The sequence below is a fragment of the Anas acuta genome, chromosome 3 (assembly GCF_963932015.1).
Source record: "Anas acuta chromosome 3, bAnaAcu1.1, whole genome shotgun sequence".
NCBI classification, from domain to species: domain Eukaryota; kingdom Metazoa; phylum Chordata; class Aves; order Anseriformes; family Anatidae; genus Anas; species Anas acuta.
This window is the reverse complement of record NC_088981.1, coordinates 54,713,361-54,740,874: the sequence shown is the minus strand read 5'-3', so window position 1 is coordinate 54,740,874 and position 27,514 is coordinate 54,713,361. Positions and strand designations below refer to the sequence as shown.

The 27,514-nt window shown below is 38.4% G+C and overlaps 1 protein-coding gene across 5 annotated transcripts in view; it reads right to left on the bottom strand.

Moving 5' to 3' along the window:
* The window catches only part of ZDHHC14 (zinc finger DHHC-type palmitoyltransferase 14), a 107,336-nt gene that overhangs the window by 45,845 nt on the left and 33,977 nt on the right, over positions 1-27,514 (bottom strand). For 3 of the 5 annotated variants that reach the window (XR_011094973.1, XM_068677182.1, XM_068677184.1), the window contains exon 2: positions 4,397-4,569. Coding sequence is in view for 4 of the 5 variants with exons in the window: in XM_068677182.1 (XP_068533283.1) it covers positions 4,397-4,569 (173 nt within the window). In the remaining variant the exon portion in view is untranslated. The remainder of the gene's footprint in view (positions 1-4,396; positions 4,570-27,514) is intronic. The other 2 variants (XM_068677183.1, XM_068677185.1) reach the window with 1 other exon arrangement.

Here is a 27,514-nt window from a genome sequence, read left to right as displayed (position 1 = left end):
GGTAAAGCACGCCCTCAGCCTACCCTACTGTCAAGGCATAGATCGTGCCATGAAGGAATCGCTTATCAGTTATTTTAATAGCCCTGCAGACTGAAGGAAATTACAGAAAGAAATAAAAATTATTAATAAACATTGCTTATAAGTCAAGTACTCCCCAAATGATATTAAGGTAAGTGGGCTAGAGATCATCTGTCCAACCTGAATTTGAACCCATCAAGAATATCTTTTGTAAATATAATAATTAATTCCATGACATTGTTTTGGATCTCTATTTTTACTAAAGCCTGTTAGAACCAGCCACCGCTGCTCTCCAACATACATGTCCAATCCAGCCCGGAAAAATTCACTCTTCGCTTTTCATTTTGACAAGCACATACATAAAACCCACAAAAACACCGTGCTGAGACAGACGAGCAAGTTGCTGCAGGTCGCAAGCTTCCCCAGTTCAGCCCCATAGTCCCTGCCAGTCTGTGCAGGTGTTCTCTGCCAACACTGGGAATGAGCACAGCTCCCCCCACCCAGCAGCTGACACCTGATGGTGGATGCCAGGAGCAAAGGTCTGGAAGTAAAAGGCCCTCACAGACATACTACAGACCTTTTCTGAACAACCACGAAATACACGTATGTGTATGATGGTTTTTTTTTAGGTTCAAGTAAGTTAAAACAGTCTTTAAAAGTTTTAAACTTTTACATGTTAAATGCACTGTTGTGACTGGAGGCAGCTACTGTGCCTTACTGTAGTGTTGCACCCATATTAAGTTCACACAGAAGCTTTTTCAATGAGTAACAGGAATCAACATTTTTATAGCGAATTTCTGAAACCGTTAAAGTTGTCAGCAGCACAGGAAACAATTTAGGATGGGAAGGTGCCAGCCCTCTAAACTAGAGGAATGCTAAGAAGCTCCTTCCCTCACTGCCCTCCAGAATAAAAGAAAGTCATAAATTAAACTTTTATAATTATCTGGGAAACAATCCCAGCCCTGTGTCTGGGGGAACTCCGTAAACAGAGACCAGTGAAAGTATGTGAATAAAGCCCAAAGGAAACAAAAGCTATCAATAGCTAGGAACGCTGTTGTAAGGAACCAAATTTAAATCAAACCCTGAAGCAATGGAGATCTCCAGGAATCTTCCGAGTTTGAATAACGCCCGGAGCAGTAGCAACTAGCTGCTCTATTTGCCTGTGTGATAGAAAAGCTAGGGTTTTGTTTGCACAGTATCTGAATAAAAAATCCTGGGTGCGGTCACCGCTTTCCTTCATCTGGAGCACAGGGACACCAACCAACTCTCCCAGCCAGCCAAAGCACTTCTTGGAACAACCTGTGGTAACTTGTTTCTGTGTCAAGGCCCTCATAACAAGAAGCACATTGTTACAGTGCTGCCTTCTGCCTTATCTCTCCAGGGTTTTACTATTCAAAGAACATGTATCTCCTCCTTTTGGATTCTTTTTTGCATCTTTATAACCAGTGGATTAAGAAAACAATGCATCTAAGACACTTTCTGTGCCAACTAGCAAGCATTCAAAATACCTGATCCTTCAAACGGGGACAAGAACACACCCAGTCGGTATTCATAAGCCTGTTTATATTCCTGCTGCTCTACAAAAACAGAGAATTAAATTGCACATCATAAAAACCCTAAAGTGACTATTACACCACAGCTGTTTCAAAGCCATAGATTCAATTAAGTATTACATATATGAATACTGGATATAAAACCTGAAGAATTCATTTGCTGTGCTTAAATTGGGGCAATCCCTTAATAAAAGCATATTTAAAACATGAGCTCCAGAATGCCCCTGCATTTCACCAAGTAGCTGGATATAGTAGTGAAAAATACCTGTCACAGCAAGATAGCTAAATGCTAATAGCTACACTTCAACAGCTTGCTTGCAATCTCTTTTAACAGACCACTATCATTATTACCTTTATATGTAATTACAGAAAAGGTGCATTTCCATGAGAAAGCCTGGCTGCTTTACATAAAATGAACAGGCTATACAAGTTTTTGTTCAGAACATTTTTTTTTCCTCATCTGCACCATCATTATTATTGCAGGTAGATAATCAGAGAGTAAATTTCAGTAGCACCTTCATTAATGGATTTTAATTTCATCTTCCTTAACCGTTTCAAGAAATTCAAAGAAAGACACAGAAAAGGAAAAGCACCTTAGGAAGTGACAGTGCCTAAATGGATACCACTGTTCTTTCCAGCTTTTCTTACTCTCCTCTCTATTCCTCTCAAATGAAGGTGTAAAAACCTGTTGACTGGGAGAATTTTATTTCATTAGTTTTGAAACAGTTTAAAGAATTACAGCTATGATTTTCTATAGCTGAACTCTCAGTCATCAGTGTAGGTGGCTCAATTCAAAGCACCAAACCTGCCTTTCTCTTCTAAACTCTGGACCATTTTATTTTACACAGCACACGCTTCTCAGAAGGGTAAGCAACAGAAGGGTTATTCTTACTTTAACCAGAGTTAAGATAACTTTCCTCACCAAATACCAAATTCTTCACACACAGCTACGCTCCGACTTTTCCTTACAATGACCTCACATTAGAGTAGGCACAAATTCTTCTCCATCTGGCTAGATATCACTTTCTTCCTGTCATGGCAATGTCAGCTGGCTCTGGGTTCTGCACAATTACTCCAAGCAATGAATAAAAACAATACAGGTTGTCTTACTGAAATATGAATGCCAACAGAACACTCTGTTTTAAAAAGCTATATGGATCTAAAAAAATTGGTGAACTGCACATCAGACTTCGCAAACCCATAGGGGAAACATTTCTTCTCACGAAGTTCAACCCCCCAAAAGCCTCAAACCTACACATAGAATACAAGGAGCAAGTAAAAAATAGCTGCTGTACCTAGTATGTTGCAAAAGCATTGGTTTCACTTCATTGAAGTACACAAAATGCTGTTTATTATACAAACCCCTTTCTATCCTATGGATTAGTGGACTGTAACAGCTGAGTTCAGGACCTTCCAAATCTGGTGAAAGTAAATGATCTCACTGTAGCAACCACCAATAAATTCATCACTTTATTTTGAAATTCTACTTTTTAAAATAATCCATAACAAAGGTAACATTCTTAAGTGGAATGCATAGCTTCAGGATGCCTATATCATGCCCGCACTCTTATCAGCTGAGTCTAAGGAAACTAATGCCATGCTGATGTGAACATTTGCTGTGTTGACATGAGTTCCCTTGTCATTCCTCACTTACCAGCATGGTTCAGTGTGATTTTGGTGTGTACAAACCATGTTTGATTTCTGAGAAAACAAAACCAGAACTTCTGCTACACATATACACCAGATGAGCTCTATGCCAAATCATGATACACGTCCAAACCAATGACTTTGCCCCTCACACATTTTCACCAGTGTGTTGTGGAGGACAATTAGTCTAGAGAATGAGACAAAACCTTGTCTGAAAGCAAACCTCTCAAATTCATACACACTATAGATGTAGGATTGTCTGCAACAGACTTAGTCCACTCTTTTGCTTTTACTGCCTTCAGTTATTTGCCATGGTATACGAAGTCTAAGATAGCACTAAATACTGTATCAGGGACCCCACAGGTGGTAGTCCTGTGCTTGCATACCCCGGTTACCTGTCATTTTAATTATGAGTAAGAGTTCCTCTGAAATGACTTCAGATCGCATGATTTCCAATGGCTACCATTTCAAAGGAGATATAGTAGCCATTAGTAACCTTCAGTAGTCTACTACAAAAATAAGCAAACTGTTCTGTGAAGCAGCTCTGCAAACTTAGCCTGTGTTTTCTTATCTAGGTAGCATATTCATGCTATTAAGTGTACCTGTAGGAATTCCACAACTAGAATTTAGTTGTCAATTCTCTTGATAAATGAGGCTTATCAAAATCTAGTTCACTGTCCTTTAATTGTGCAGGCTTTACACAGATACTGAAGTACAACCTTCCCAAGATTATATCAACTATAACACTGTATATTAATACAGAGACTTATCTGACCCTTTCACAATATAAATAACAACGTAATTAAATTCTGTTAAGCTCTGAGGGTACATTACTTTAAAAGATGCACAACTTCACAACCTTTGCAGTATCAGCTGGCTTGCCAAAAACACTTTAAAAAGTATTCACTTGTGCATTACAGGGAAACTTCCACCATACCTGCTGAAAAGTATTTACAGTAAGAACTATCACTCTCCAGTTTCAGTATCTTGTTTACTGCCTTTCTTAGTTAAGAGCTGATCAACCATCTTTCCACAGGAATCACTGCAGTGTCATCAGACATAGCAACTCCAGGATGATTACTGTGGCAAGATAGGAGTAACTCTTCCCAGGAGGAGAGCAGCACGCTACCTTCACACAGCACATACACCCTCGGGAGGAAAGCGAAGAGACAACAGACCTTCATTGTTACCTATTTGTCTCTCTAGATCTGCTGCTTCATCTGGTGTTGCGCGTGGGAGGACACCAGGATCACTGAAACTAGTACGCAGCAGGGTCCCCATCACGAAAAAGAAAAGAATCCCACCAATTGCAGGTATAGCAGGTGTAATCTTCTCTGATAAATACGGACAACTGGAAAAAGAAAAAAGATTAAACAATCAATAACAAATAATGCAACTTGTTCTCAACAACTGTTTACCATCATAAACGCATATCAAGAATTCACTTTCTCACACAGATACATTGCTTTCTTTGGAACATTTAAGAAAGCTGACATTTCTGTTTCTGTTCTTGACACTTCTGAAATTTCTCATAATCTGTTCAGTATAACACAGGTTGAAACAGCATAGCAATAATCTTCCTAATATGCAATACATGCATTTACATAAGAAAATGTTTTTATTACAGGATATTATGAGCTAATATATTTACTGCCAACTTGCATGAAGTCAATATGCAAAGAGAGGGAGGGGAAGAAGGGACAGGAAGTAGACTGAATATATTCAGCCATGAAGAGTAAAGCAGATAACATGATGAAATAATACAAACTAAAAATGTAATTAAATCTAGTTCATCAAAAAGAAGGTGTTCAAGATCTTAACACCTGTGGCACATTCCTATAACAGTCTTGTTATATATCAATATTATAACACCAGGGTGGTGTCCCAAAGCCTGCTAATTCTCTTAATCCATTTCTTGCAGCTTAATAAGCTTGTTTACTCATTTGCAAAGTAAGGTAAATGTAATGAGAGTGCACTGCAACACACCTGGGAACAAATAATCCAGCTGGTCTAGGGCAGCATCCACAGCCCTTTACCAGCACAGGCTCTATAGTTACCAGATTTGCAATATAATTACAGGCTTTAGAATTATATAACAGTTTTATCAATTTTCCTCTGTATTTCACATGTAGTAAAAACAGAGCAGACAGCAACATCAGAATCTATGCAATGTATAAATACAAACATCTCTTTATGGTTTTGCAAAAAGAATGTGGGCATATGAAAACTTAGATATTACACAGTACACCACTGGTTACACTGGGTCATACAATAAGCACTGTAGGATCATCTCAGAAAATGCAGAATGAACACTCTCTTCTTAGCACCTCTATTAAGCAGAAGGGACACAACACACAGATTGCTTCATGTATTTCTGATGTCTGCATGAGGAGTCATAACATAAGCCTAAAAATGACACAAGCCTAACACCAACAAGCTCTGGGCCTGAGGGCTTTGTCTCCAGTTTCCAGGTATCAATCAAGTTTAATTATCATCGTCTTCCCTCTTTCTGTTTGCCGCCTTAAACGATGATTCAGATGTGCCAGCTTCTGCACTGCATGTTATCCTCAGTGGGATGTTAACTCTGAGCAAGTGATGACAATGTCAACTTCACTGCCCATCACTTCAGCTGATAGGAAAAGCGCTTCCTTTCCCTCCCCTTCCCATCAGCTACCACATACCAAGCATTTATCTTCCTGCACCATCCCATTAAATGCGCTTGGATGCTTCATAGTACATTGGGTTTAATGGATACAAGCCCAAATACATTACATGGCACATCCTGTGGTCCACCCTGTGGTGGACCACCCTTTCACCCTACATGAATGTAATATTACTGGCAACAAAATATTAAACAGACAACTGGGCATTAAAATTAAGAAGGGGGACAGGGGGAATTCATAGACAGGATAGATTGTTTAGATACTTGGGAACACACTTGAAAATGCACACTTCTCAGAAATCTGTTTCCAAGAGCCAGATCCACGAAACCAGTGCTAAGGGAAGCAGCAGCAAGACAGCTGCTAGATGTAGGCCTTGTTCCCTTACCCTCAGAGAAGCCAGGCAGAACGAACAACCAAAAGGAAGCTTTCACAGCACACAAACACCCTACTGCTCATTTCGTTTCTTGCCACAAAGGATCATTGAAATCAAAACTACTGTAATACGCTCAGACAAGAGTACAAATATGCTGCAAGAACGTATTTTTAAAAGGATTAGGGGGAGCATGTACATTAATGAACGCTAAATATAGCACAGTGCTCTTATTCTTCTACTGCATTATTCATTACACATACCAAAGAAACTGCAACTGTGCTGAAGTTTGTTGACCAAACAAGAGCTGTATGTGTGTGAAAGGCACCCGGGAGGTAATCTTAGGGTAGCATGGTAGGTGCAATACGGTTTAGACACCAGTGCAAAAATAGCAGCATTGTCAACCTACACAGCTTACATCTCAACTTCTCAGCGATACGCACAGAGCAGAAACTGAAGGGCCATCTGAATAGTAAGGTGTTTTGTTTCAACAGTAACTTCATATGGAATTGGTAGAAAGAACCGATTCCTATACTGAAATACTGTGAAAGCCCTGCATTGCTGGAAAATGATGCTTTCACTACAGGAAAGAAATACGTGAAAATGTCTGTGCCTTGCTGAATCACAGTCCATCTTCAAAGAGAAAACACTCACAAAGCCCTGCACACTCTTCACCATATGCAACTGTAAGGTAATCTGCTTCTCCTAAAGGTGTTTCCAGGGTATAAAACCTTGAAATTTATTAACTTAAGCTTGGAATTGCTTCTGTACTTTATGCCTGCTAAAAAGGATTGAAGATGTGGTCTTTGGCAGTAATAACCAAACAATGCTCCATGAGTTCAGAAATTAATTCAAACTGAAAAAACAGCCTGTTCGGAGAGGAAGCCCAGACAGGACCATTCAGTCTAGTCTGACCTAAATAGCAACAGGCCCTATAATATTACATGGACCTGCAGACAATGACATATACCTTTTAGAAAGGCCCAATTAATTTTCCCAATTCAGGTAAATTCAAAGAAACAGAAAGTGTATACATCATCTGCTTTCTGCATTTGACAGCACCCTGTGTAGCCCTTTTTTCTGTGAATGAATATGAAGACAGATAATAGGAGATCACAGACATCTCTGGAAAGAGAAGTTCATATGGACTTTCTGCCCCAGACTTTGGAGGGTGAGAAAAGTATAGCTAAGCATGTTCCCTTTGATTAACCATTTTTTCCTTTTTTTTTTTTTTTCCTGGGCTATTAAAAAATAAATCCATTAAAACAGCTTCAAACTAAAAATTTGGATTTTAGCTCAAAAACTATCAATACATCTGTAGAAATGCACTTGCATTTATAGAACTTGTATTTGCATATTCATATAACAAATGCATTTGTACTGGTACATTAAGTTCAATGTTATTTTAAGCAATTTATTTAAGCTATTTAAATTATCTATTATTCCACTTTCAGAATGGCCAAACACTATACACAAAAAAAAAGCATCATTTCGAGTATTTGCTCAAATTCCTTAATTAATTTGCTTCAGTTGAGTTTGCATCCCATTAGGGATTAGAGCTTTCCTCATATATTATTGAAAATTTCTTTCTGGACGGTGTTTTCAGATATTTTTTTCCAAGTAAATATTAGCAGATATTTCCTGACAGCAAATTTCAGAACTTCCAAACACCGTCGGTCCCCTGCTGGCAGCACCATCAGTGACAAAGCAGCATGAAAACAAATCCCTGTCCTCCACATCAGCACAGCAAGTACAGACAAATCTTTTAACCTCATCTCTTAGTAACCACTAGACATGAACTAACATCCTCACTTTATATCTTAGACTCAGGAAAACAATTAGCCTTAATCAGTATTTGTAGTGATAGCACAGAAGAAGTACAGATAGGGGCCATCCCAGAAAATACATTTTTAGGATGTATTTTGTGGCCAGAGATCCCAGTACAAATGCTATTGTAGAAATGTCTTCCTCAGAGAACCATGCTTGGTTTGCACATAGCAACAAGTAATACATCCTAAAGTTTCAATTTATTTAATAAGGTTTTTAATTAATTAAGGCTTTGTACAGATCATCCCTGGGTTTTGCCTGGCTTCTCAGCTCCTTTTTTGAAGCATCATGTGAAAGTTTGCATGAGTGTAGGAGGGAAATAAAATCTGCTGGAAGACTAGTCTGTCACAGCTAGATAAAAATAAAAACACGCTGGCATTTAAGAGATAATTATCAAGTATCGTGCCCGCGAATGAAGGATGCAGAAGAACAACAAAAGTAATTCTTATCACCCAGCAATCCTCTTAACTGCATAAGCATGTTCCCTGTGGCTACCAAGATGAGCAGAAAAATACATGTAGTAACTGTATTGAAGTGTGCGCACACTGGGAATCCTACAATTTTTGAGCTCTTTCACTAGAAAATGGAAAAACAAAAGAAACCTGCTTCAGGCCTGTCCTGGAAAGATAAAGGCTTTTCTGAACAGTTCACTGACAGTCATTGTTATTCACTGATGGGGAAATATAATAAATGACAACTCTATCCAGTACAAATAATGGATATTTAGACTGTCTAACTTGGAGAGAAACTCCATAGTTACAAAAAATAAAAAATAAAAATAAAAATATAGCCACTACTACAGAATAGAAAGAGACAAGGCTCTATACCCCTGAGAAACTTGCTGACCTGAGATCTTATTTATTATTTGCCAAGTTGGCAGACAAAAAACAATGAAAATATAGATTTTATGCAAAGATGTACCATCACAATTATACTAAAATAGAGAGAGATCTATGAGCTTGTTTGGTGAGACCAATAATAGGGTACTCTATGTCAAGCTTTTCATAGACATAAAACTCTTTGCAGCAGACATTAAAAAATATGTGCTCCCCAGGAACAGCATAATATAGTAAGTATAGTAGGACCATGTACCATCAAGCAAAAAATTACCAACTGCTCATTTTCCTCCATCAGCAATTGAATTTCTGTTTTGACAGGTATTGCCTACTTACTGTACTAATAAATATTGATGTGTGGGTGCTGTCCAATGCCAAGAAAAAAAACTTGCACTAAGTTCAGTTCCACGTGTTAAAAGCTAACTTTTAAATGAGACCCTGTTGCTTTCCTTAAATTAACCCAAGGGGTTTGCTTGCCCTCCCACTCTTATTCATGGCTTCTCTCAACTTCCCCTTCCTTTCACCTCCAATGCATCACTGCTCCAAGTCACTCAGTCCAGTGCTTCTGACCTGATGTCAACATAAATCTTTGTCATGTTCTTTTGTGAGCCAAGTCAGTTTACTAAAATGTAAGAAAACTGTTCCATTTTGTTGATGTCTGTCTGACAAATCACATATGCTCTTGGAAAAGTCTCCAGAGCACCAATGTTAGCATAAGGCAGGAGAAACAGAAGTACATACCAAAACTAGGAGACAGAAGCTTGGATTGAGAAAGAAGACCTTAATTTCAGCAGCAGTCAGTAAGCTTTTCATTCTGACTGCTGCCTTTTTTGAAACATTCATCTCTTTCAATTTACAGATGGAAACAGAGTGCCTATATAGATAGATCAAAGACAAATCCAGACTCTGGACTAGAACAGCAGAAATGCCTTATAATCTAGTTTTCTAATGACAAGTTACCAGTTCAAAGACAGCAGCCAAAGACGTGCATGTAGACCACAGCACAGGGAGACAGGGGAAGATGTGAGGATGGGTGAAACATGAGGGTACAGCAAGAACCTTGAAGGCTACCCCCGACAAAGGATGACAAATGGGACAGAGGGAATTATCAGAGTGAAATAATTTCACTGTTCTAGGGTTGTAGGCTTCTGTATTTTTAATTGTTTTCCACCAGAGTTTGGATCAGGCCCAGCGGTTTTCAGACAGGACCACAGTGATGAAGCTGGGCCGAAATGAAGCCAGCCAGTTTGTGGGCTGAGGTCTGGATCAGGCGGCTCCACGGCCAGGCAAAGCATGGCTGTGGTTGAGCCAGACTCTGCAACAGCTCAACAGGGCCTTAAGGCCCTAAGGCTGAACTTCAGTAGACCTCCTGAGCCCATGGGGGTGGAGGAGAGACCCCAGGTGATGCTGGTCAGGACCATTAGGGCCTGTTGGTGCACTCAGGGCCCTGACAGAACCCATGAACCCAGCTGTAGAGAGACAGTCCCTGTGAGATGGCTGGATGATGTTACATACCTGTGCTATGAAGGCTGCATTCGTACTGACAAACTAGCTAATAGGTGTTGGGAAGCCCATCTTTCCTCTCAGTTTACTCTATGCAATGAGAACAGCACATTTCTATATGAAAATTCATGTTTGTATGGACAGTGTTGTTCGTGGTCAAGATGGTAAGAAGTAATATCAAACGCAGACATAAGAAGATTGCCAAATTAATTTACTACAGAAAATACCAAAACAATCTTAAAGACATAAAACTGCTGCATCTAAAGCAGAGTTAATTTTATTGTATCTCTGCACTGTAACTTCTAAAAGTGAGGAAAAACATGAACATTTTTGTAAATTTAAGATTCATCAAAACATTTCATGGTAGCAGCTCCTCAGTCAGTGTTTTTTGGGATGCTCATGTTTTCACCCCTAACCCAGAAATTCCAGCATCCTACAACTACCTCTTTGAAAGGACTTTATTTTAAAGTTAAGGTGAAGAAACTCTTCAGAAACATCTGACAAGAAAAAAAAATACAGTTAGAAACAACATGCTGTGCATTAACCAGCTTATGGTTGATTCCTCATAAGTATGCTCTTGGCACACAGAAAATGTGATGCAATTTGAGTACAGATTAGTCTAACTAATGTTACATGAAGTGCCTAACAAGATTAGCTAGAGAAGTTCTGCATTAGTTTCCTCCATCTGCCTGATACCTTTATACAGCCTTTAAAATTCCTATCTGAATTTTTGAAAGATTAAGGAAGACACAGACTATATTCAATGGGATTTGAAATGTGCTTAGAAATTTATTTCATTCTTCTTTGTGTTTTGAACTATTTAGAATATTACAGAATCACAGATTGGTTGAGGTTGGGAGGGACCTCTGTAGGCCATCTGGTCCAGCCCCCTGCTCAGGCAGGGCCACCTAGAGCAGGTTGCCCAGGATCACGTCCAAGCAGCTTTCGAAGATCTCCAAGGAGGGTGACTCTACAAATTCTCTGGGCAATCTATCATACCCTTCTCCATTTCAGAATGGTTAATAAAATTCAAAAACTTGTTTGATAAAATAACACAACAAATATCACTCCTCTAATACTTGCATCATTCCAAAGCCAGGAAATTTGGTATCAACATTCCAAACATGTAAGGACTATGGAAAAAAACAATAGCTAACAAAAGACTGAATGACAGCAGGAAAGGAAGGAATAGAGAGAATTTTATTTCCTGTAAAATCCAAAAAATATTATACCATAATCATAAAATTGTATGTTTTATTGAATAGTTTCAGACAAAAGCATTTAGCCTTGCTTGAATGCTTTACCACTTATTCTATACTTTAAGATAACGGACAGACCTTAGTTTTTCTGTATTTGTTATAACGCTTGGGGGCAACTCCACTTAATTTTAATTATAATTAACAATCATTTTTTAAGTGGGCATACATACAGAGTATCCATAATTATATGGTGCATACAGGCATCCCAGACTTTACCAGCACTTAGAAGTTATTACTTAAAAAAAAGATCAATATGACGAAATTGTGCAGATTACAGAACAGCACGATCTTTAAGCCTAATAAATTAGATACTTTAGAAGTTCTCTCAAAACCAGTGAAAAATAAAGTTAGCTTAATGCTATCCTGAACTGCAAAAACTCAACAACCAGTCTTGAAAGTTCATGTGAAAACCTGACACAGTTTGGTCTTTAATACTGATGTCAAAACACCTGAGCAATTTCCTAAGGTAAAAGACCTACAGAAACCTCCCTCTCCCTTGCTCATACCAGCAAGTGTTCAATGGAACTGTTAGCCCCACTCATTCCATTTAGTGCATTACCATTGGAAACAGATCTACACTGGCTGAATTTTGATGGAGAGGTTTAGATGAAGCTAAGCAAGCACTGTAGATTATGACATTGTGTAAGATAAACCACAAGCTCCCTCTACAAGTAAAGGTCTTAGCAATCTATTGTAGCAGATATACAAGAATCAAAGTAATACCCTTGTGTGATCTCCCAATTTTCATTGCTACATGAATCAACTCTAATGAACCACTGTCAAACTTCAAAGCTGGGACAGAAAATGCATAATGCAAAAAGAGGCTTCTACAAAACAGATGTGGTTATTGAAGCTCCTACAAGGGCAATTAAATTTTATTTTGTTATTTAGAGAAGGAGCTTTGTTTGTACTAAACAATTTTAAGATACTGATTGCATCAGCTGTTGGACAGAAATTTCAAAGCAAAGTAGTAAGAAAATGGGAAATATCTAACTACCTACATCAAGAGCCTGAGTCTTACCAGCTTCTTTATGGAAAGCCAATGCATATATGACATATCCTTGAAAGATAAACTTAGAAAAAGCAAGTCTTCCAACCACGCAGCAAAGAGGCTTTCTTTTTTTCAATTTCTGCTCACAGACTAATTACTTGAGAAGCTGTACTTTAATTCTTTTTTTTACATGCTGCTAAAGGTCTGGTTTCCATAGTAAAAAACTACCAATTAATAAATTCTATTAGGGGTACAAGATCTCAATTTGTTTTAAACAGCTCATGTAGAACACTTGTTTTTCCTGTTATGCTTCATATTACTTCCTTATTATTTCTTATTATTTCCTGTTATGTGATTTTCTAATTAAACCATCAGTTTAATCCTAAGTACTTATGAACACAAATGAAAACTGGGCCAAAACAAAGGGAAATGTCTTGTGTGATAACCATAAGTTCCTGAAGAACAAACTTTCAGGTGATTTTCCACTGGATTCTCTGGATATCGAAACCTATGCAAGTAAACTGCTCCCAGACAGCAGGCACTGAGCTTCCAACAAGAAACATTTTGTGTTTGCCCTGCTAAATGACCAAATGTAAAGCCTAACTCTTGCTAAAATGCAAAAAAAAAAAAAAAAAAAAAGAAAAACCCACACATTTGTTTCCTGCTATTTTTCAATGTCACAGCACGATGAAATGAGTGCCAGTCATCCAGTAAGGATGTATGAGTTGAATTGCCATTTTCAGAGGCACTCAAGCACTATGCGAGTGAGCTTAGCTATAAAATGAAATCCTAGATATAGTCATAAGGGCCTAAGGATACCATACCCAGTGTCCTAGAAGGATTTTATTTTCCTACTCTCGTTTTCCCCCCTGTGTTTCTGTATAATTGCCAGTCTTTTGCATAGAACACACAAAATAAAGTTTTAATACTTTTCCCCTGTATTTTAGATTAAAGATAACTACTCAGTGGAATGCACTAAACCAGAAGCCTTTGCGTTTTGTTGAAAAACAGAGCTAAGCTTCACAGACACAGCACTTCCTGAGGCTCCTTTACTTATGAAAAAATAAAAGAAAGAGAGAGGACTGAAGATCCTGCCCACACTACATATCAGAAGTGTACAACACATTGTTATAAATAAAGCAACTAGGAGCATAAGACAAGGAGAAGCACAACAACAACAAAAAGAGTTTAAACCTTATCTTTCCCAAAAGAAGCAAGGTTAAGTAGCAACAATTCAGTGAACTGGTCATCCTTCCAACAGTCTTAAGAGGCACGTTTACACTAACCTCACAGGCTTGGGTTTTGCTAAGTGCTGACAGAGTTGCACCTGAAATGGCACCCTCTTTTCCTGCACTGCCTCCTCACAGCATCACCAGAACTCTCTTCTCCCAGCCTAAGCACTCGCTGGACAAGCAGACTGGCATCCTACAGGCTACTTCAGATTTAAAAAAACAAAACCCCAAACCTAATTGGCACGCATCATGCCAAAGCAATGCCAGCTCTTTATATCTAAATCCATATCTAAAATGAGTCAGTTTAAATATAAATAAATTGCAAGACTGGTTTGAGGTAAATCTGTTCTTTCATGGAAAAAATAATGCACCCAAAGCTTCACCAACACATAAAGCTCTACCACTACAAATATTTTGGTTAGCAAGATGTAATTTAAACAACTAGTAATAGCCTTTTATTATTTTGCATTACAACTGAGGTTTGTATGCAAGTCACATGAGTCCAGGCATTAAAACTTTAAGAAATACTATACCCTGCAAGATTGCTTCTAAATCAGAGTTAGCAATGTCATAGCATTTCATTATCTCCGGGGATGTGAGGAGAAAAGGAATATTGCTCCGAGTGCAGAAATATTTGTATCTGATTTTTTTTCATTTTTTTTTAAAGGATGAGATAAAATGCTCTGTAGAGACTTTTATGTTAAATATTCAGTTACCAAACCTAAATAAGCATGTTCACATTTAAAATCAGTAGCTTTAGCACATCATGGTTTTCTCTGAAGTTCCAAAAATACACTAAGAACAGGTCCTTTCTTCTTGACAAAGACCACTGACTGAAATTTTTCATTCCCTATAGTATAATTCACCAAACGTTACTTCTACCACAAACCAAATCTGATTTATATAACCCATTTAAATAAGGGAAATATTTTCCAGCATACTTTCTCTTAAGCCAACTAAATCAAGAAATAAATAAAATGGAAAAATAGACTTAAAGTTATAACAGGTGTTATTTTTAAAGTTATAAACAGAATGAAAATCATTCAAATTAATGGTTAAAAGTTGAGAGTATCACAGAAGATTCTGTAACAAGCTCAACAGCAAAAAAAAATAAATCCACATTTAAGAGAATGACTTTCATAGAAATGTCAGTCACTGATGAACCACAGTTACTTTACAGCTAGGTGCTGCACATTAACTAAATATTTTGACTGCTAATGCATATAAAAAGACCTGAATGGAAGATGGACAATAAAGAAATGCCCAGATTTTACACTGTTTCTCAAAAACATTACACTTAAAATTCCCCCTCAGATAAGTATTTAAATTATGTCCTATGGATTTTTTGCTTTCTAGTATTTCATTAAAACTTTCCTAATTGAGTTGTTATTGCAATTTTGTTCAGTAATTACCACCAAACCCAAATTTTAATGTAAATTGAACCACAGCGTCACAGGTAGCAGAGAATAACAAACTGCCACCCTTCCTCAGAGGTGTAATTTACTTCTTCAATTTAATGTCTGCTTATTTTTGTCAGACTGCCAAAAAATGTGTCACAAGAAGGTGAAGCAAGAAATGAAGGTCTTTATTATACCCATTGTAACTGTAAATTTCTACCTTTTTCTTTCAGCACGTTAATTACATAACCTGTTACTGCCTATACAACACAATCCCGAGGCCCACAGAAAGACCGCTGCTTCTGCCACTATTTATACTGAAATTTTAGTAGATGATTTTGCAAGTGGAATAATGTGATCGCTACCCCTAAGGCTAGCCAGCCACGAAAAAACAGAGCAAAGCTCAGTTACTTTATTGTTCCCAGAATAATCCCTAGGGAGTTGCAACACAAGACTTGCTCTCTGGCTCGCCACTGTCCAGTGTGCTCCGTTGTCCACCCAGCCTCACTCAGATGATGCTGGCAAACCAGGCAAACACCTCTGCAGCTCTTGGGCTGCACTTTGGCATATTCCTGAAGACAGGAAAGCAGTTTGATAGAAATGGAGATCTTTTGACTACATAAAACTGAGTCTTCCAAGTGCTGGCTTCACGAGCCCCATCTTCTGCCAGTGGTTTGTCTTCAGCCAGGTTTGCCTTCCTTTCTCCAGCCTCTCCCAAGCTCACAGCAACAGACCCTAAACAGGAGGAAGTTCCACAGTTTGGTAATTTTCTGCAGTTGTTTTCTTCTAGCCTCTCCTCTGATTAAGTCTGTTCTCCACAGAATTGTTTGCCTTTGGGGTCTGCAAAACAAAATGCTGCATTCGAAGAGATTACCTATCTCTAAGAATAAGAAATGTGCTGGTTATTTCAATAAAAATTATCCATAATCATTAACAACTAATGATTAATAATGACTTAAACACATAATTGATACCAAATTTATTATTTTGTCAATTTGTTTACTGCAACTTGAGATAGTTGGCCTAAACGAAATGGTAACGCCCTGCATGTTCTTCCTCCTTCCTCCCTGTGCCCATCCAAACGTGAGTCAAACTTCAGGTGAGGTCTGGAGCTGCCCTTCATTTTTCAGTAGCTTTCCTGGGTTAACGTACAATGTAATGGGGATTTACAGCATATTCTGTCTGCGTGTTCAGAAAGGAGAGACCTTGGTGCATCATGCTCCTGGTTATAGGGAGTCTCAGTGTAAGAAGGAAAGCTTCACACAAACACAAGCTGACAGCATGTACACACTCTTCAAAGAAGAACAGATGAGATTTCACACCTGACAAGATACTTGGAATGTATATGTCCAACACTATGAAAGGGTGTTTTTTTTTTGTTTGTTTTTAAGGAACATTTGGAACTCCAAAAAAATATTTAAATCCTAGGACAATTTCATACTTACTTCCAAATATTACTTACTACGACTTAGGAAACTTTTGATTGTTTTCATTTATAGGAACCTGCAAAGTAGTTTTCAAGGTTATAATTTGAAAGAAAAACCCAGAGAAACATTTTAATTGAGGTCACCAATGGAAAAATAGAAGTGTTGTAAAAACACGGCGTAGGTAAAGTACAAAAAATGATAGTATTTTAGTGTGTATAAGCATTATGCAAATGCACACAATGAGCATGTGATAACGCAAATTGTATGAAAGATGTGTGAAAGACACATACAACAGGGCAGCAGCAGCAGAAGTAATTTCTGTTTACAAATGAAAAGACCAGGAGCACAACATTCTATTTCTTCTCAAGTATAGAAAAACCCTTTTCCACCCAAAGCACAGGTAAGTATTCTGCTTTGCAAATGAAGTAAAGCATTCTTTATTCCAAGACTTTGCTTTGTCTGCAGAAGAAAAAAAGAACAGAAATAGAAGAACAAGGACGAATGGACTGTCATGCAAGCAACCTTAAATCAAAACACAGCTGTAAATCTAATTTTAGGTCTATTGAACTTGACATTACAAGCTTAAATAATATTATGTGCACTTATTCCTCCAAGAGCAATTATTCTGCCCTCTTATACTTGAAAACAAAACTTCCCTTTTCACATCGATTAAACAATAATGTTACCTAGTGTCTCATTATCCTGAAAAGTATCAAACCCTCAAAGGATTCACAGGTATGAAGCACACATCAAATAATCCATCATATCACCGTGGACACATTCACAAATCAAAACCCAGAAGCCACACGAGGCAACTGTACTACTTATTTGATGAACTGAGTACTGAATTTGTGCTTGTTTATTTTTAAAGCTCTTCTTAAAGTAATAAACCAAATTATTCTCACTGCTGGACCACTTCCATGCTTTTCTCCTGCTTGACACTGTCAGATACCTTTCCTTTCTCTCTGTAGAAAGAAAGCTTCTTACTAGCAGACAAAAGCTTCTAACAAGATTTTGCTGAAAGGATGAAAAAAGGACTGAAGACTACACAGCTTACAGACAGCAGACATGATCCTAAACTACACACTATAATCTAGAGAGAAATTCACATTTCAAATGTATACTAATTAAAATTCTAAACATTGCATTTTGCCCTGGATTGCAAAACAACATCGCTATCATCTCTGTCCCAAATACATACTAACCATCTATTAACTTGTTTAAAACATGCAGAAAACAGGAGATGGAGGGGGGATTGAAGTAAATATGCAAGAGCAGAGTGCAGTTTTCTATTCAGAAAAGCTAGAAATCTCAAGAGTGCCAAAGGCCAAGCTGTTGGTATAACTGCATCCATGCCCAACAAAAAAATTAATGTAACCATCTCGGAACTGAAATTAAACAGAATCACAGAACGGTTTGGGGTCATAGCCATTAATTCATATGAGGCCCATTATTGGTGTCCAGGTCCAGACAAGCACCAAGATAAGACCTCTGTGCATTTTTATTCCATCTGTTAGAACAGTGAATAGCCATTAAAATGAAATAAATACTCTGTATCTGCTAAGCTTGAGTTCCAGGCTTGTGTTTCGGGCTCATGTACTGCACGGAAGGGTACAATGAGCTCCCTGTGAATGTCCCCAGGTCAGCACAAATCTCACCCTTTGCACTCAACACACTATGTTGTTTCTCCACAGCAGTAATGATTATTCACAACATCTTTATTTGGATCAGTAACCTAGAAAATGTAAACACTTACTCTGCAAGCCTGTTCAAAACCAGGATAAGGTCCCAGTTTCAAAAAGCAGCATCTAGGTACATGATTACTACAGACAGCAATTGGACCTAGATGCCAACATAAATCTAATCTGTGAATCTGATCTAATCCATCCTCTGTGAACCCCTTCTCTTCCTTTTCTGGCAATATACATACACACATCATCATACTAATTGGAATAAAATTGTGTCCGCAGCTTGATGTTCCCAAACTTAGCACCTAGCTAGATATTAAGACCAACAAAATGGAATGAAATGGAACGTCCTCTGAGACTGAGGTCCATAAACTGAACGACCTGCATTTCTGTTGCGCATAAAGAATAATCATCACAAAATTTTCACAGTAATTACAGCTACATTAAAAACTGCAATAAAACCATAAATGAAACAACCTTTAAAATAGAAGAGACAAAAATTACCCGAACAATTATTTATTTATTTTTTAAGAAAGATGAATAAAAGCAAATACTTTTATATAGATTCTTTTATTGGTTTAAATGCTACTTCTTCACCAAAACACACTCTCTAAAGCAAAGGACTTGTGCTCTTTCCTTCATTTTTCTGTACCGTTCTTGAAAAGCTGGGGACATTGCTCTTGTTAAACTCTTCCCACCTATCGCTGAAGATAAAAGAAGTTAAACCTTAAAACTGTAATAAAATAAAATTCGTAATTCTGAAGGATTATTTCTATTTCACTTAAGACTAAAGTAAAAAATAAAAATAAAAATCTCCATGCTAAGCAAATCCAACAAGCGTAAGTGAAGTGTAGACCAAGGCCCTGGAAACATGGCTGGCCAAAGGTGATGTGCTGCAGTCAAACTGGTATAAGAAAAAGCCTAGATTAGGGAAGCAAACTTTGAAAAGTATTGAAAATATATGGCTTAAACACCAGTTGTTAGTGCATTCCTGTGAATATCCTGCATTGCAATCAGCTCTATTTTGTATATGACATTATACTACTCATGCTAAAATTAGCTAAGACTATATATTCTTTCAAAAAACAAAGCAGCATTCCTTATTTTTTGATCTATTCTGTGCTCAGATGCTTGTAGCTTAGCCAACCCTCTACAGCTGCCTCGACACCATGCCAGTGAGTCCACTTCCTCAGCCGTTCTGTGCTTAGGAAAGAATCCCCGGAGACCCCAGGAGCATTGCGCAAACAATGCCGCGGCCTCTAACCGCTCCTAAATGCAATATCCATCTTTGCTTCTTTTGTCTTTCTTGAAGGGCGGAGAATGTAGGCTTTGGACTTTGTTTTTGGTTGATGAAATGATGTTTTGTTTTCTCGCAAAAGGGTGATGGATTAACCTAAGAAAGGCCATTCAAGAAAGGTCAGCAGCAGTTTGGTGGATAGGACAGGACCAGGAATCAAGTCCTCTTCCTGGATCAGCCAGGAATCTGTTGTGTGACCTTGAGCAAAGCCAACTCACCTAATATCCCTTCGTTTTTTTGGAACATACACCTATCCAGGACACAAGCAAGACAGGATTAAGTATGTGCCAAATTCCGTATGACTATAAAAATACACACACACACCAGTTATTTATTTTCAGTGTTTTTGTTTCTTCTTTTTTTTTTTTTTTGTTTTGTTTTTGTATTTGCTGCCAATGAATCCTGATCATGGTCTTGGACTCTACTGTACAAAAACACTGTCCAAGCAACAAGCAGATCAGCTGGAATCTCTAGGCAATACTGAATTACAAATAATTGTTAACAGGATACACAGCTTGGCTTATACAATACAATAGGAACAAAAAGGGAGGAGGACTTAAAATAGAAACTCCATATGTTACTGTGCTGATTATTAGTTGTCTCAGGAAAAACCTACTGTGGTTACAAAAAATAAGAAAATACATGGAACCAGAAGCATTTCAGCCTCTCATAAAGAGACAGGGTGTAAACCTGTCTCTTGATAAGTTTAAACCATATTTTTTAAAAAGATACTGAATCAGACTCAGGCTTAGAACTTAACTGGTTTGCAAAAACATTCACTTAATAGGAACCTGATGTTGACAGATATGTTAGCAATAGTTTCTTTCCAAATATAGCCAGTGCATGTCCGTCAAATATTTTAGACAATAGTTCTGTGGAAATTACTTTAAAATTCTGGGGGGAGGGGGGAGGGAAGTTTCTTGAGATACTTTTATTTTATTTTATTTTATTTTATTTTTATTTATTTTTTTTTTTTAATGTGTAATGAGTGATCTTGAGAAACATACATGTTCCAAGAATGTATCTTCATAAAAAAGCCCTAAACGTTCTAGATTACAATACCTGGGCCACGAAATAATCAAATATTAAGTATTTACCACTGCGAAGAGTAGCAGTAGTCTCTACAGACCACAGTGATTTCCTCCCCCGGCATGCTGACAGAGACTAACTCTGCTGACAGTGCCAGCTTAAGCTCCTTTTCCTCTCGCCCAGCCCAGCCATTTCCACCCCTGCCTTGTGCTGACACAAATGTTTTTGCAGCTACACGGTGAATAGGAAATGGTCCCGACTGACACCCTCCCCAGGAAAAAAGGAAGAGCAGGAAGTGTGCTAGGGCAACAGGTTACATGGATGGTGAAAACTTTTTGGTTCTCATCGTTTTAGTTTTGTCTCTCAAATTTCAGATTGTTAATAAATAGTTCATCAACAGCCTTCAAAGATCTGAAATCACCTTCAGGCAAATTGTAAATATACCCATAGCAAAGAAAAACAGCAAAATGCTCATTGGCAAAATCAGATCTCTCCATTTGATTGAAACATGCCATAGGACTGAGTACAGCCTGACAGTGTACTAAGTACTGTGCAGTAACATTACAAGGTACAGCCGTAATCCCTGAAGTATTCTACATACACACTGCACCTGCAAGAATCGAATAATCTAACAAAAATCTTTAAAGGGAAGTGGCAGATATTAATAAAGCCTACTCAATTATTTACCAAGAAGTACTTGCTGCGTGCCATAATTTAGATGATTAAAGAAACAACTCACATCCTTACATCCCAGTCTTTTCCAAAAACTGGACTTCACTGTCTGTGGAGTGAAGAGACCAACCCCACTGCTAGGGTTCAACAGTCCCAAGCGTTGTCCTTCAACCCTCCCCTGTGCACATCAGCCTTTAGAAAGAGTGCCTTGTTCATGTTGAAATGGATCCTTCAGAAGGTAACAACAATACAGCTGCCTGGGGAAGCATCCTGATGATCAGTTCTCACAAATAAAAATGAAACTTCTTTTCATAGTTAGCCTGCAAGCCTACCTCGGCACCTGACAAATACTTCGGTGCTCCAGCTGTGCAGTCTTCAACCAGGGGACCATTCCCTCTGCTCAGCAGGGAAACAACTACAGAGCTGACTACACCTCAGAGGCTCTTTAGACGTGAGGATGTCATAACTCCACAATTTTAATGATCCCAATCTGGCAGGAAAGAACAATATCCAAGTGTTATAGACCTATAATGAAGAGAGAAAAATCTTTTTTTTTTTTTTTGAAGGCATTTTCAATGCAGCACTGAAAGCTTCATTTTTGTTCCTTTCAGCACTGTTTCTCCAACAAAAGCAAATTTTGAGCGACAGAAAAGTACATTTCCCTCTCTGCCCTGCAGCTCACTCCGTGACTGTGCAATCAATGACAAAGTCTTAAATGGGAAAGAGAAAGAGAAAAAACGACATTGCAGTGAATGATGAATGCCATACAAAAATATATGTCCTTGTATAGCCTCGAGCTTCAAAACAAGGCAAGTAAGATCCCTGAACAAATGCAAACATTCAAGAGACAGACAATCCTTTGTTACCAAAATTCGCTTTTCTTTGAGCATCTCTGGCAACTACATGCATACCACCACTGCTGTTTTATTAAGTGACATGATATTAAGTTAATTAGGTCAGCACAATTGAATATGACCGGCAAGCACTGTCCTGTTATAAAGTGTACAAAAATATGCTTCATAAAAAGACCAATTCAGATTATGAATTTTATATGTTATGCAGTTATATGCTTATATGTTATCAGGTGAGCTTTGTAAATTCTTTCAACTTCTATTACAATTTTTCTGGCACCTGTTTTTTGTTTGGTCTGACAATGGAGAATGGAAACTATCAATTGCACTTTGGGCTTTAACCAGGTCTCATCTGCACTCCTCAGTTGCATCATCTTAATTAAAGGCAGGATTTAAAGCAAGTTGAAGCAGCTTTATACCCTATAGGCAAATCACCAATCCACTTCAAGCTAATTTATGTGCAATTCAGTAGACCAAAGCAAGAATGTCTACAACAGCCATTATGTAGAAGGTATGGAAACTCCCCCCCTGCATGTACAAGCTGAAACTTAAATGAACTTTTCATGTAAAGTTAGCATCATGGCAGGTTTGGGGATTATATGAGCCCCAAAGGGTTTTTTTGTTTTCACACCTAAGGCAAGTCAGGAAGACAACTGAGGGCTGAGGAATTCTCCAGCTACAAGGAGAGCACAGGAAGAGGTCCTTGTATCAGTGGGAGCTGTAGTCATAGCTGCAGTTCGTGAAGAAACTGAACCTGAACCTGCTCTTTCAGGAGAGGTTAGAGAGCAATGATGGACATTTGCACTTGAATGTAAGAACCCAGGAAGACACAATGCAAAAAGTTAGAAGTACTGGTTCAGGATATCAAATTCACACCCTAAAGAAACTACAGAAAAAGATACTAGGATGTCAATGTGAAAGCTGAAGGGTGTATGGTATTCAGGAAAGTCAGACACTGAAGCAACTAGCAATGTGTTTCCAACTAGAAAAAAGGGGTCCTTGCATAAAGCACAATTAGCTTTGGTCAGAATCACTTAGGGAAATGATTGTTTAAAAAGGTTACTTTCAGTACTGCTAATGGGTCACAGCAATTGGGCTGGGAGATGAATAGAGGTTAAAAGAAAAAAAATCTCATTTTCACAAATAGACCAAAAAACAACCAGTATCAACAGTAGTGTTCCTGATAGACAAAGGCTTCTTCAATGAAAACGCACTGCTCTAACTAAGAAGCAATGTTAATTACAATATGGTTTTAGATTGCAGGAAGGACTTTACAGAGGAACAGGTCATAGAAAATAAATTGGTATTAAAGTGACTCATTTTTTAACCACTGAAATTAAATGAACAGATAAAACCATCTGATTTGAGATTGTGCTGTGCTCTACTGTGGGGCTGATAATCCAGAAAACTGAAAAAGCAGTGTATTAAAGCAGAAACTGCATAGGAAGATTTCATAACAAAACGATGAAATTAGTTACGTTATCCTATGACTAGCAAGTAGCAAAAAAATGGATTTATGAAAACAATTCAGGCAAACCTATAACTCTAAATTTGCCCTACATACCACTAAAAAGCTTTGGAATGTGTTTTGAAAGAAAGAACTGCAGAAACAGAAAGTACACAGAGATATACTACAAGGTGGCTCAGTATCTGCCTTTGATGAGATTAAAAAAATACCTTGACGAAGCAGATGCAATCCCACCTACTCTATCTAAATTTACGTAAAAAAGAGTATGATATAATCCCACCTGAAGGAGAATGATGACTGTACAACAGTGGTAAGCAGGTACGAGACTTGGTAGAGAGAGAATGATGATGGTGATACCATAAGGTGAATTACCAGGATTGAATAAGGGTACTCACAGAGCTCTTCAAGTGTCAGCAGCAGTTTTACTGACACAATAAAATTGGAGCATGCGTGCAAAATGTTCTTAGTGCACAGAACACTCCAGAGGACTGGATATTAAACACAGGGAAATTAATCACTATAGCACAAAGGCTGGGGCAATTCTCACAGAGAGCAACAGAAGACATTTCTGCCGTGCTGTGGTGACTCATGTCCTAGACATGACAGGAAGAGTGATAGAGGGAACAGGGAGCCTCTGGGCCACGGACGAGGATGTGGCCATTAAGGCACCAAACGTGATGACAGACAAGAGCAGGGAAATGACACAAAAAGTTATGCACAGCAGTGGTGACACTGGACTACTGTATTTCGGTGTGTCCTGTCTGTGTTTGTTTCCAGGTGTGTGTTTGCCCGTGTAACTGCTTACATTCCTGAGCACCCAGGCTGGCATAACACCACGGTCATATGCTGCTCTGGAAAGAGTGCTGGTATTGTCATTCACTGCTTGAAAGAAAAGAGACTTGCTATTCGCATATTTTACATCGCTGAGAGTTCATCAAGTGCAACCACAGATACAGAGATATAAAAGTGCAGACGGTGTATTTGAGGACACAGGAAGGAGGAATACATCCCTTATTTCAAATAACTCGAACAGCAAACACAGGGCTTTCCTTCCTTCTTCGCTGAGATACAGGCAGGCCATTCAGGCCACTCCTAACAAAAGGAACTACTCATCTTTGAGAGAACCTCTCATTTAAGAGCTTTACAGCATTTAGGATAAACAGACACCAACCAAACCACTGAAGTAACTCAGTTTTAATACTCCTACACAGAACACAAAGACAGGCCTATAAACCCAAAACTCTAGAAATCGAAAATGCAAGGCTACAAACCAAGAGGCTCTTGTTTTATTTCTATCCACAAGACTTCAAATATTCAGATGCTTGCTGGTGGATACAGAACAAGGACTTAAACAGAGCTGAAATAAAGACTGCCAGATACTCAAAATGGCACTAACCACTGTGTAACACGCCCAAAATAGAAATGGGACAACCAAAGTCCCATCTCACACCACTGTTCTTCCTGCATTTACTCCTCAGCTGAGGTGAACAAATAATAATTAAGTCAATGTGTAAAATCAGTTATACTCCAGTGACACACATTAACTTGGATATCTTCACTATTAAAACTACCGAAGATACTCCTACTCCTTGTCCTATCCAGATCTACGTTCACACTGTCTAAATCCAAATCGTACCCCATTTTGCAAGGACCTACACAGTATCCCAAAACTTCATGCTGCTCAGACTTGCCAAAAATCTCTATCTCACCTAAATCATAAGCGACGCTCACATCAGGAGAATGATTCCTTAAAATTAAGATACTGTCAGGAGCTTACCTATTGGAGGAATCTAGGAGAGTGAGAAATTTCTGAAGGGCATCATCCATTATTTTTACTTACACAACCACATTTTAACTATAGTTGGTTTTGCAATTTCAATTTTCCATGCATAAGTCATCAAAACATCAGTGTGAAGTACTGAGTGTGTATCAGACAGCCTGCTTCAATGACTTTGTGTCAAATTAGTACAATTTTTAAAGCAGATTACTGATCCTAGATTACTGCTACACTAAAGAACCCTAATTTATTAAAAGGACTGTTATGAAGAAAAGTTGATTTAAATAGACACAGAAATCAGCATCACCAGAAACAGCTGTTTACATCCAATTTTATGCAGAAGAAAAAATACAGGAAGATAAAAATATTTTCTCAGATTACTAAGTGATTACATATACACAATAATATGCAAGTGATGCATATACATAATATAAAACAAGCCATTGCCTACAGAAAATTATGTATTCTGTAAAGTACCCCAAAGACTGGCAATTAAAAAGTCAGTATTTCTGACTTATAGTAAATAAAGTGAGTTAGGGAAAGGTACGAGTTGATTACTATTATTTAGATTAGCATTTTGTGATGAGATAAAAGTATGTTATTGGCAACTGTTTGAAAACCCGCAAAAAAACTACTATTAAATAGCAGTATTTTAAATAATGATTAAGTTGTATAAAAATAGTAAAACGTTGCCTCTAAGAAACATTCAGGGATAATGGTAAAGCTGCACGTGTACATACCTTTTGCATAACCGAAGGATCTATTCTCAAAGGTGGCCCACAAAGATGACCAAAGGACTGCAGAACCTGCCCTGTGGGGAAAGGCTGAAGAAGTTTGGTCTTTTCACCCTGGAGAATAAAAGGCTCAGGAGGGACCTCAGCACAGTATTCCAGTACTTAAAGGATGGCTACAAAAAGGAGAGAGGCTCTCTCTTCACAAGGAGCAAGAGGTACAAGCTGCACTGGGAGAGGTTTTATTCTGATATAAGAATTTATATATTTCTTGCTGGGAAAGCCGCTCAGCAGGCTGCAAGCAATCCAAGAGACTTGTGGACTGAGTGTGTTGAGGATAGCTTCCTGACAATTGACAAATTGACAAACCAACCAGAGGAGAAGTGTCACTGGACTCGGTGCTCACGAATACAGATGAACTCCTGAAAGAGGCTGAGATTGGAGGCTGCCTGGGCTGCAGCAACCATGCCCTGGTTGAGTTCATGACCTCGAGGAACATGGGCCTGGCAAAGTCCAAAGACAGGGCCCTGAACTTCTGAAAAGTGAGCTTCCAGCTGCTTTAAGAATTAGTGATGAGATCCCTTGGGACAGTGTCCTTACAGACAGGGAACAGATCAGAGCTGGCAGCTCTTTAAGGACACTTTTCTTAGAGTGCAAGAGCTCTCCATCTCCAGGTGTAAGAAATCAAGCAGGGAAGGAGGAAGCCACATGGCTGAGCAAGGACCTGCTGGGCAAACTGAGCTGTGAGAAGAAAACGCGTGGACAGTGGAAGCAGGGACACGTGGCCTGGAAAAGTACAGGGATACATACTGTCTGCATGTGTAGGGGTTCTCTGTCTTCACTGGCAGTGAAACTTCCCGTGTCTCTCAAGGCCCTGGAACTAGGCGATCTTTAAGGTCCCTCCCAGCCCAAACCTTTCTGTGATATTCTCTCGCTGAGCATGAGATTCATCCCTAGCAGACAACCAACACACAACAAATAATGCATTTTAAGTCCTTTTTCAAGTACTGCATTTGCTTGATGCTATCTCACTCCTAAATGAAGAAATCTAGCTGTAAGAGCAGCCACCATTTTAAAGCAATAAGCCATTAAGTAAGCATTTCTCCTCGATATTTTATTTTGCTTCCTCAAAACCACTTCAAACTGTTATTTTTACTCCTGATATTGCTGGACACAGCTAAGAGCTTAGAAGAACACCTTACTTATAAATAACACTTTCACTCTCAACATGTTACATCACACTAAAACCAAAACAATCAGAAAAGCTGACAACCACAC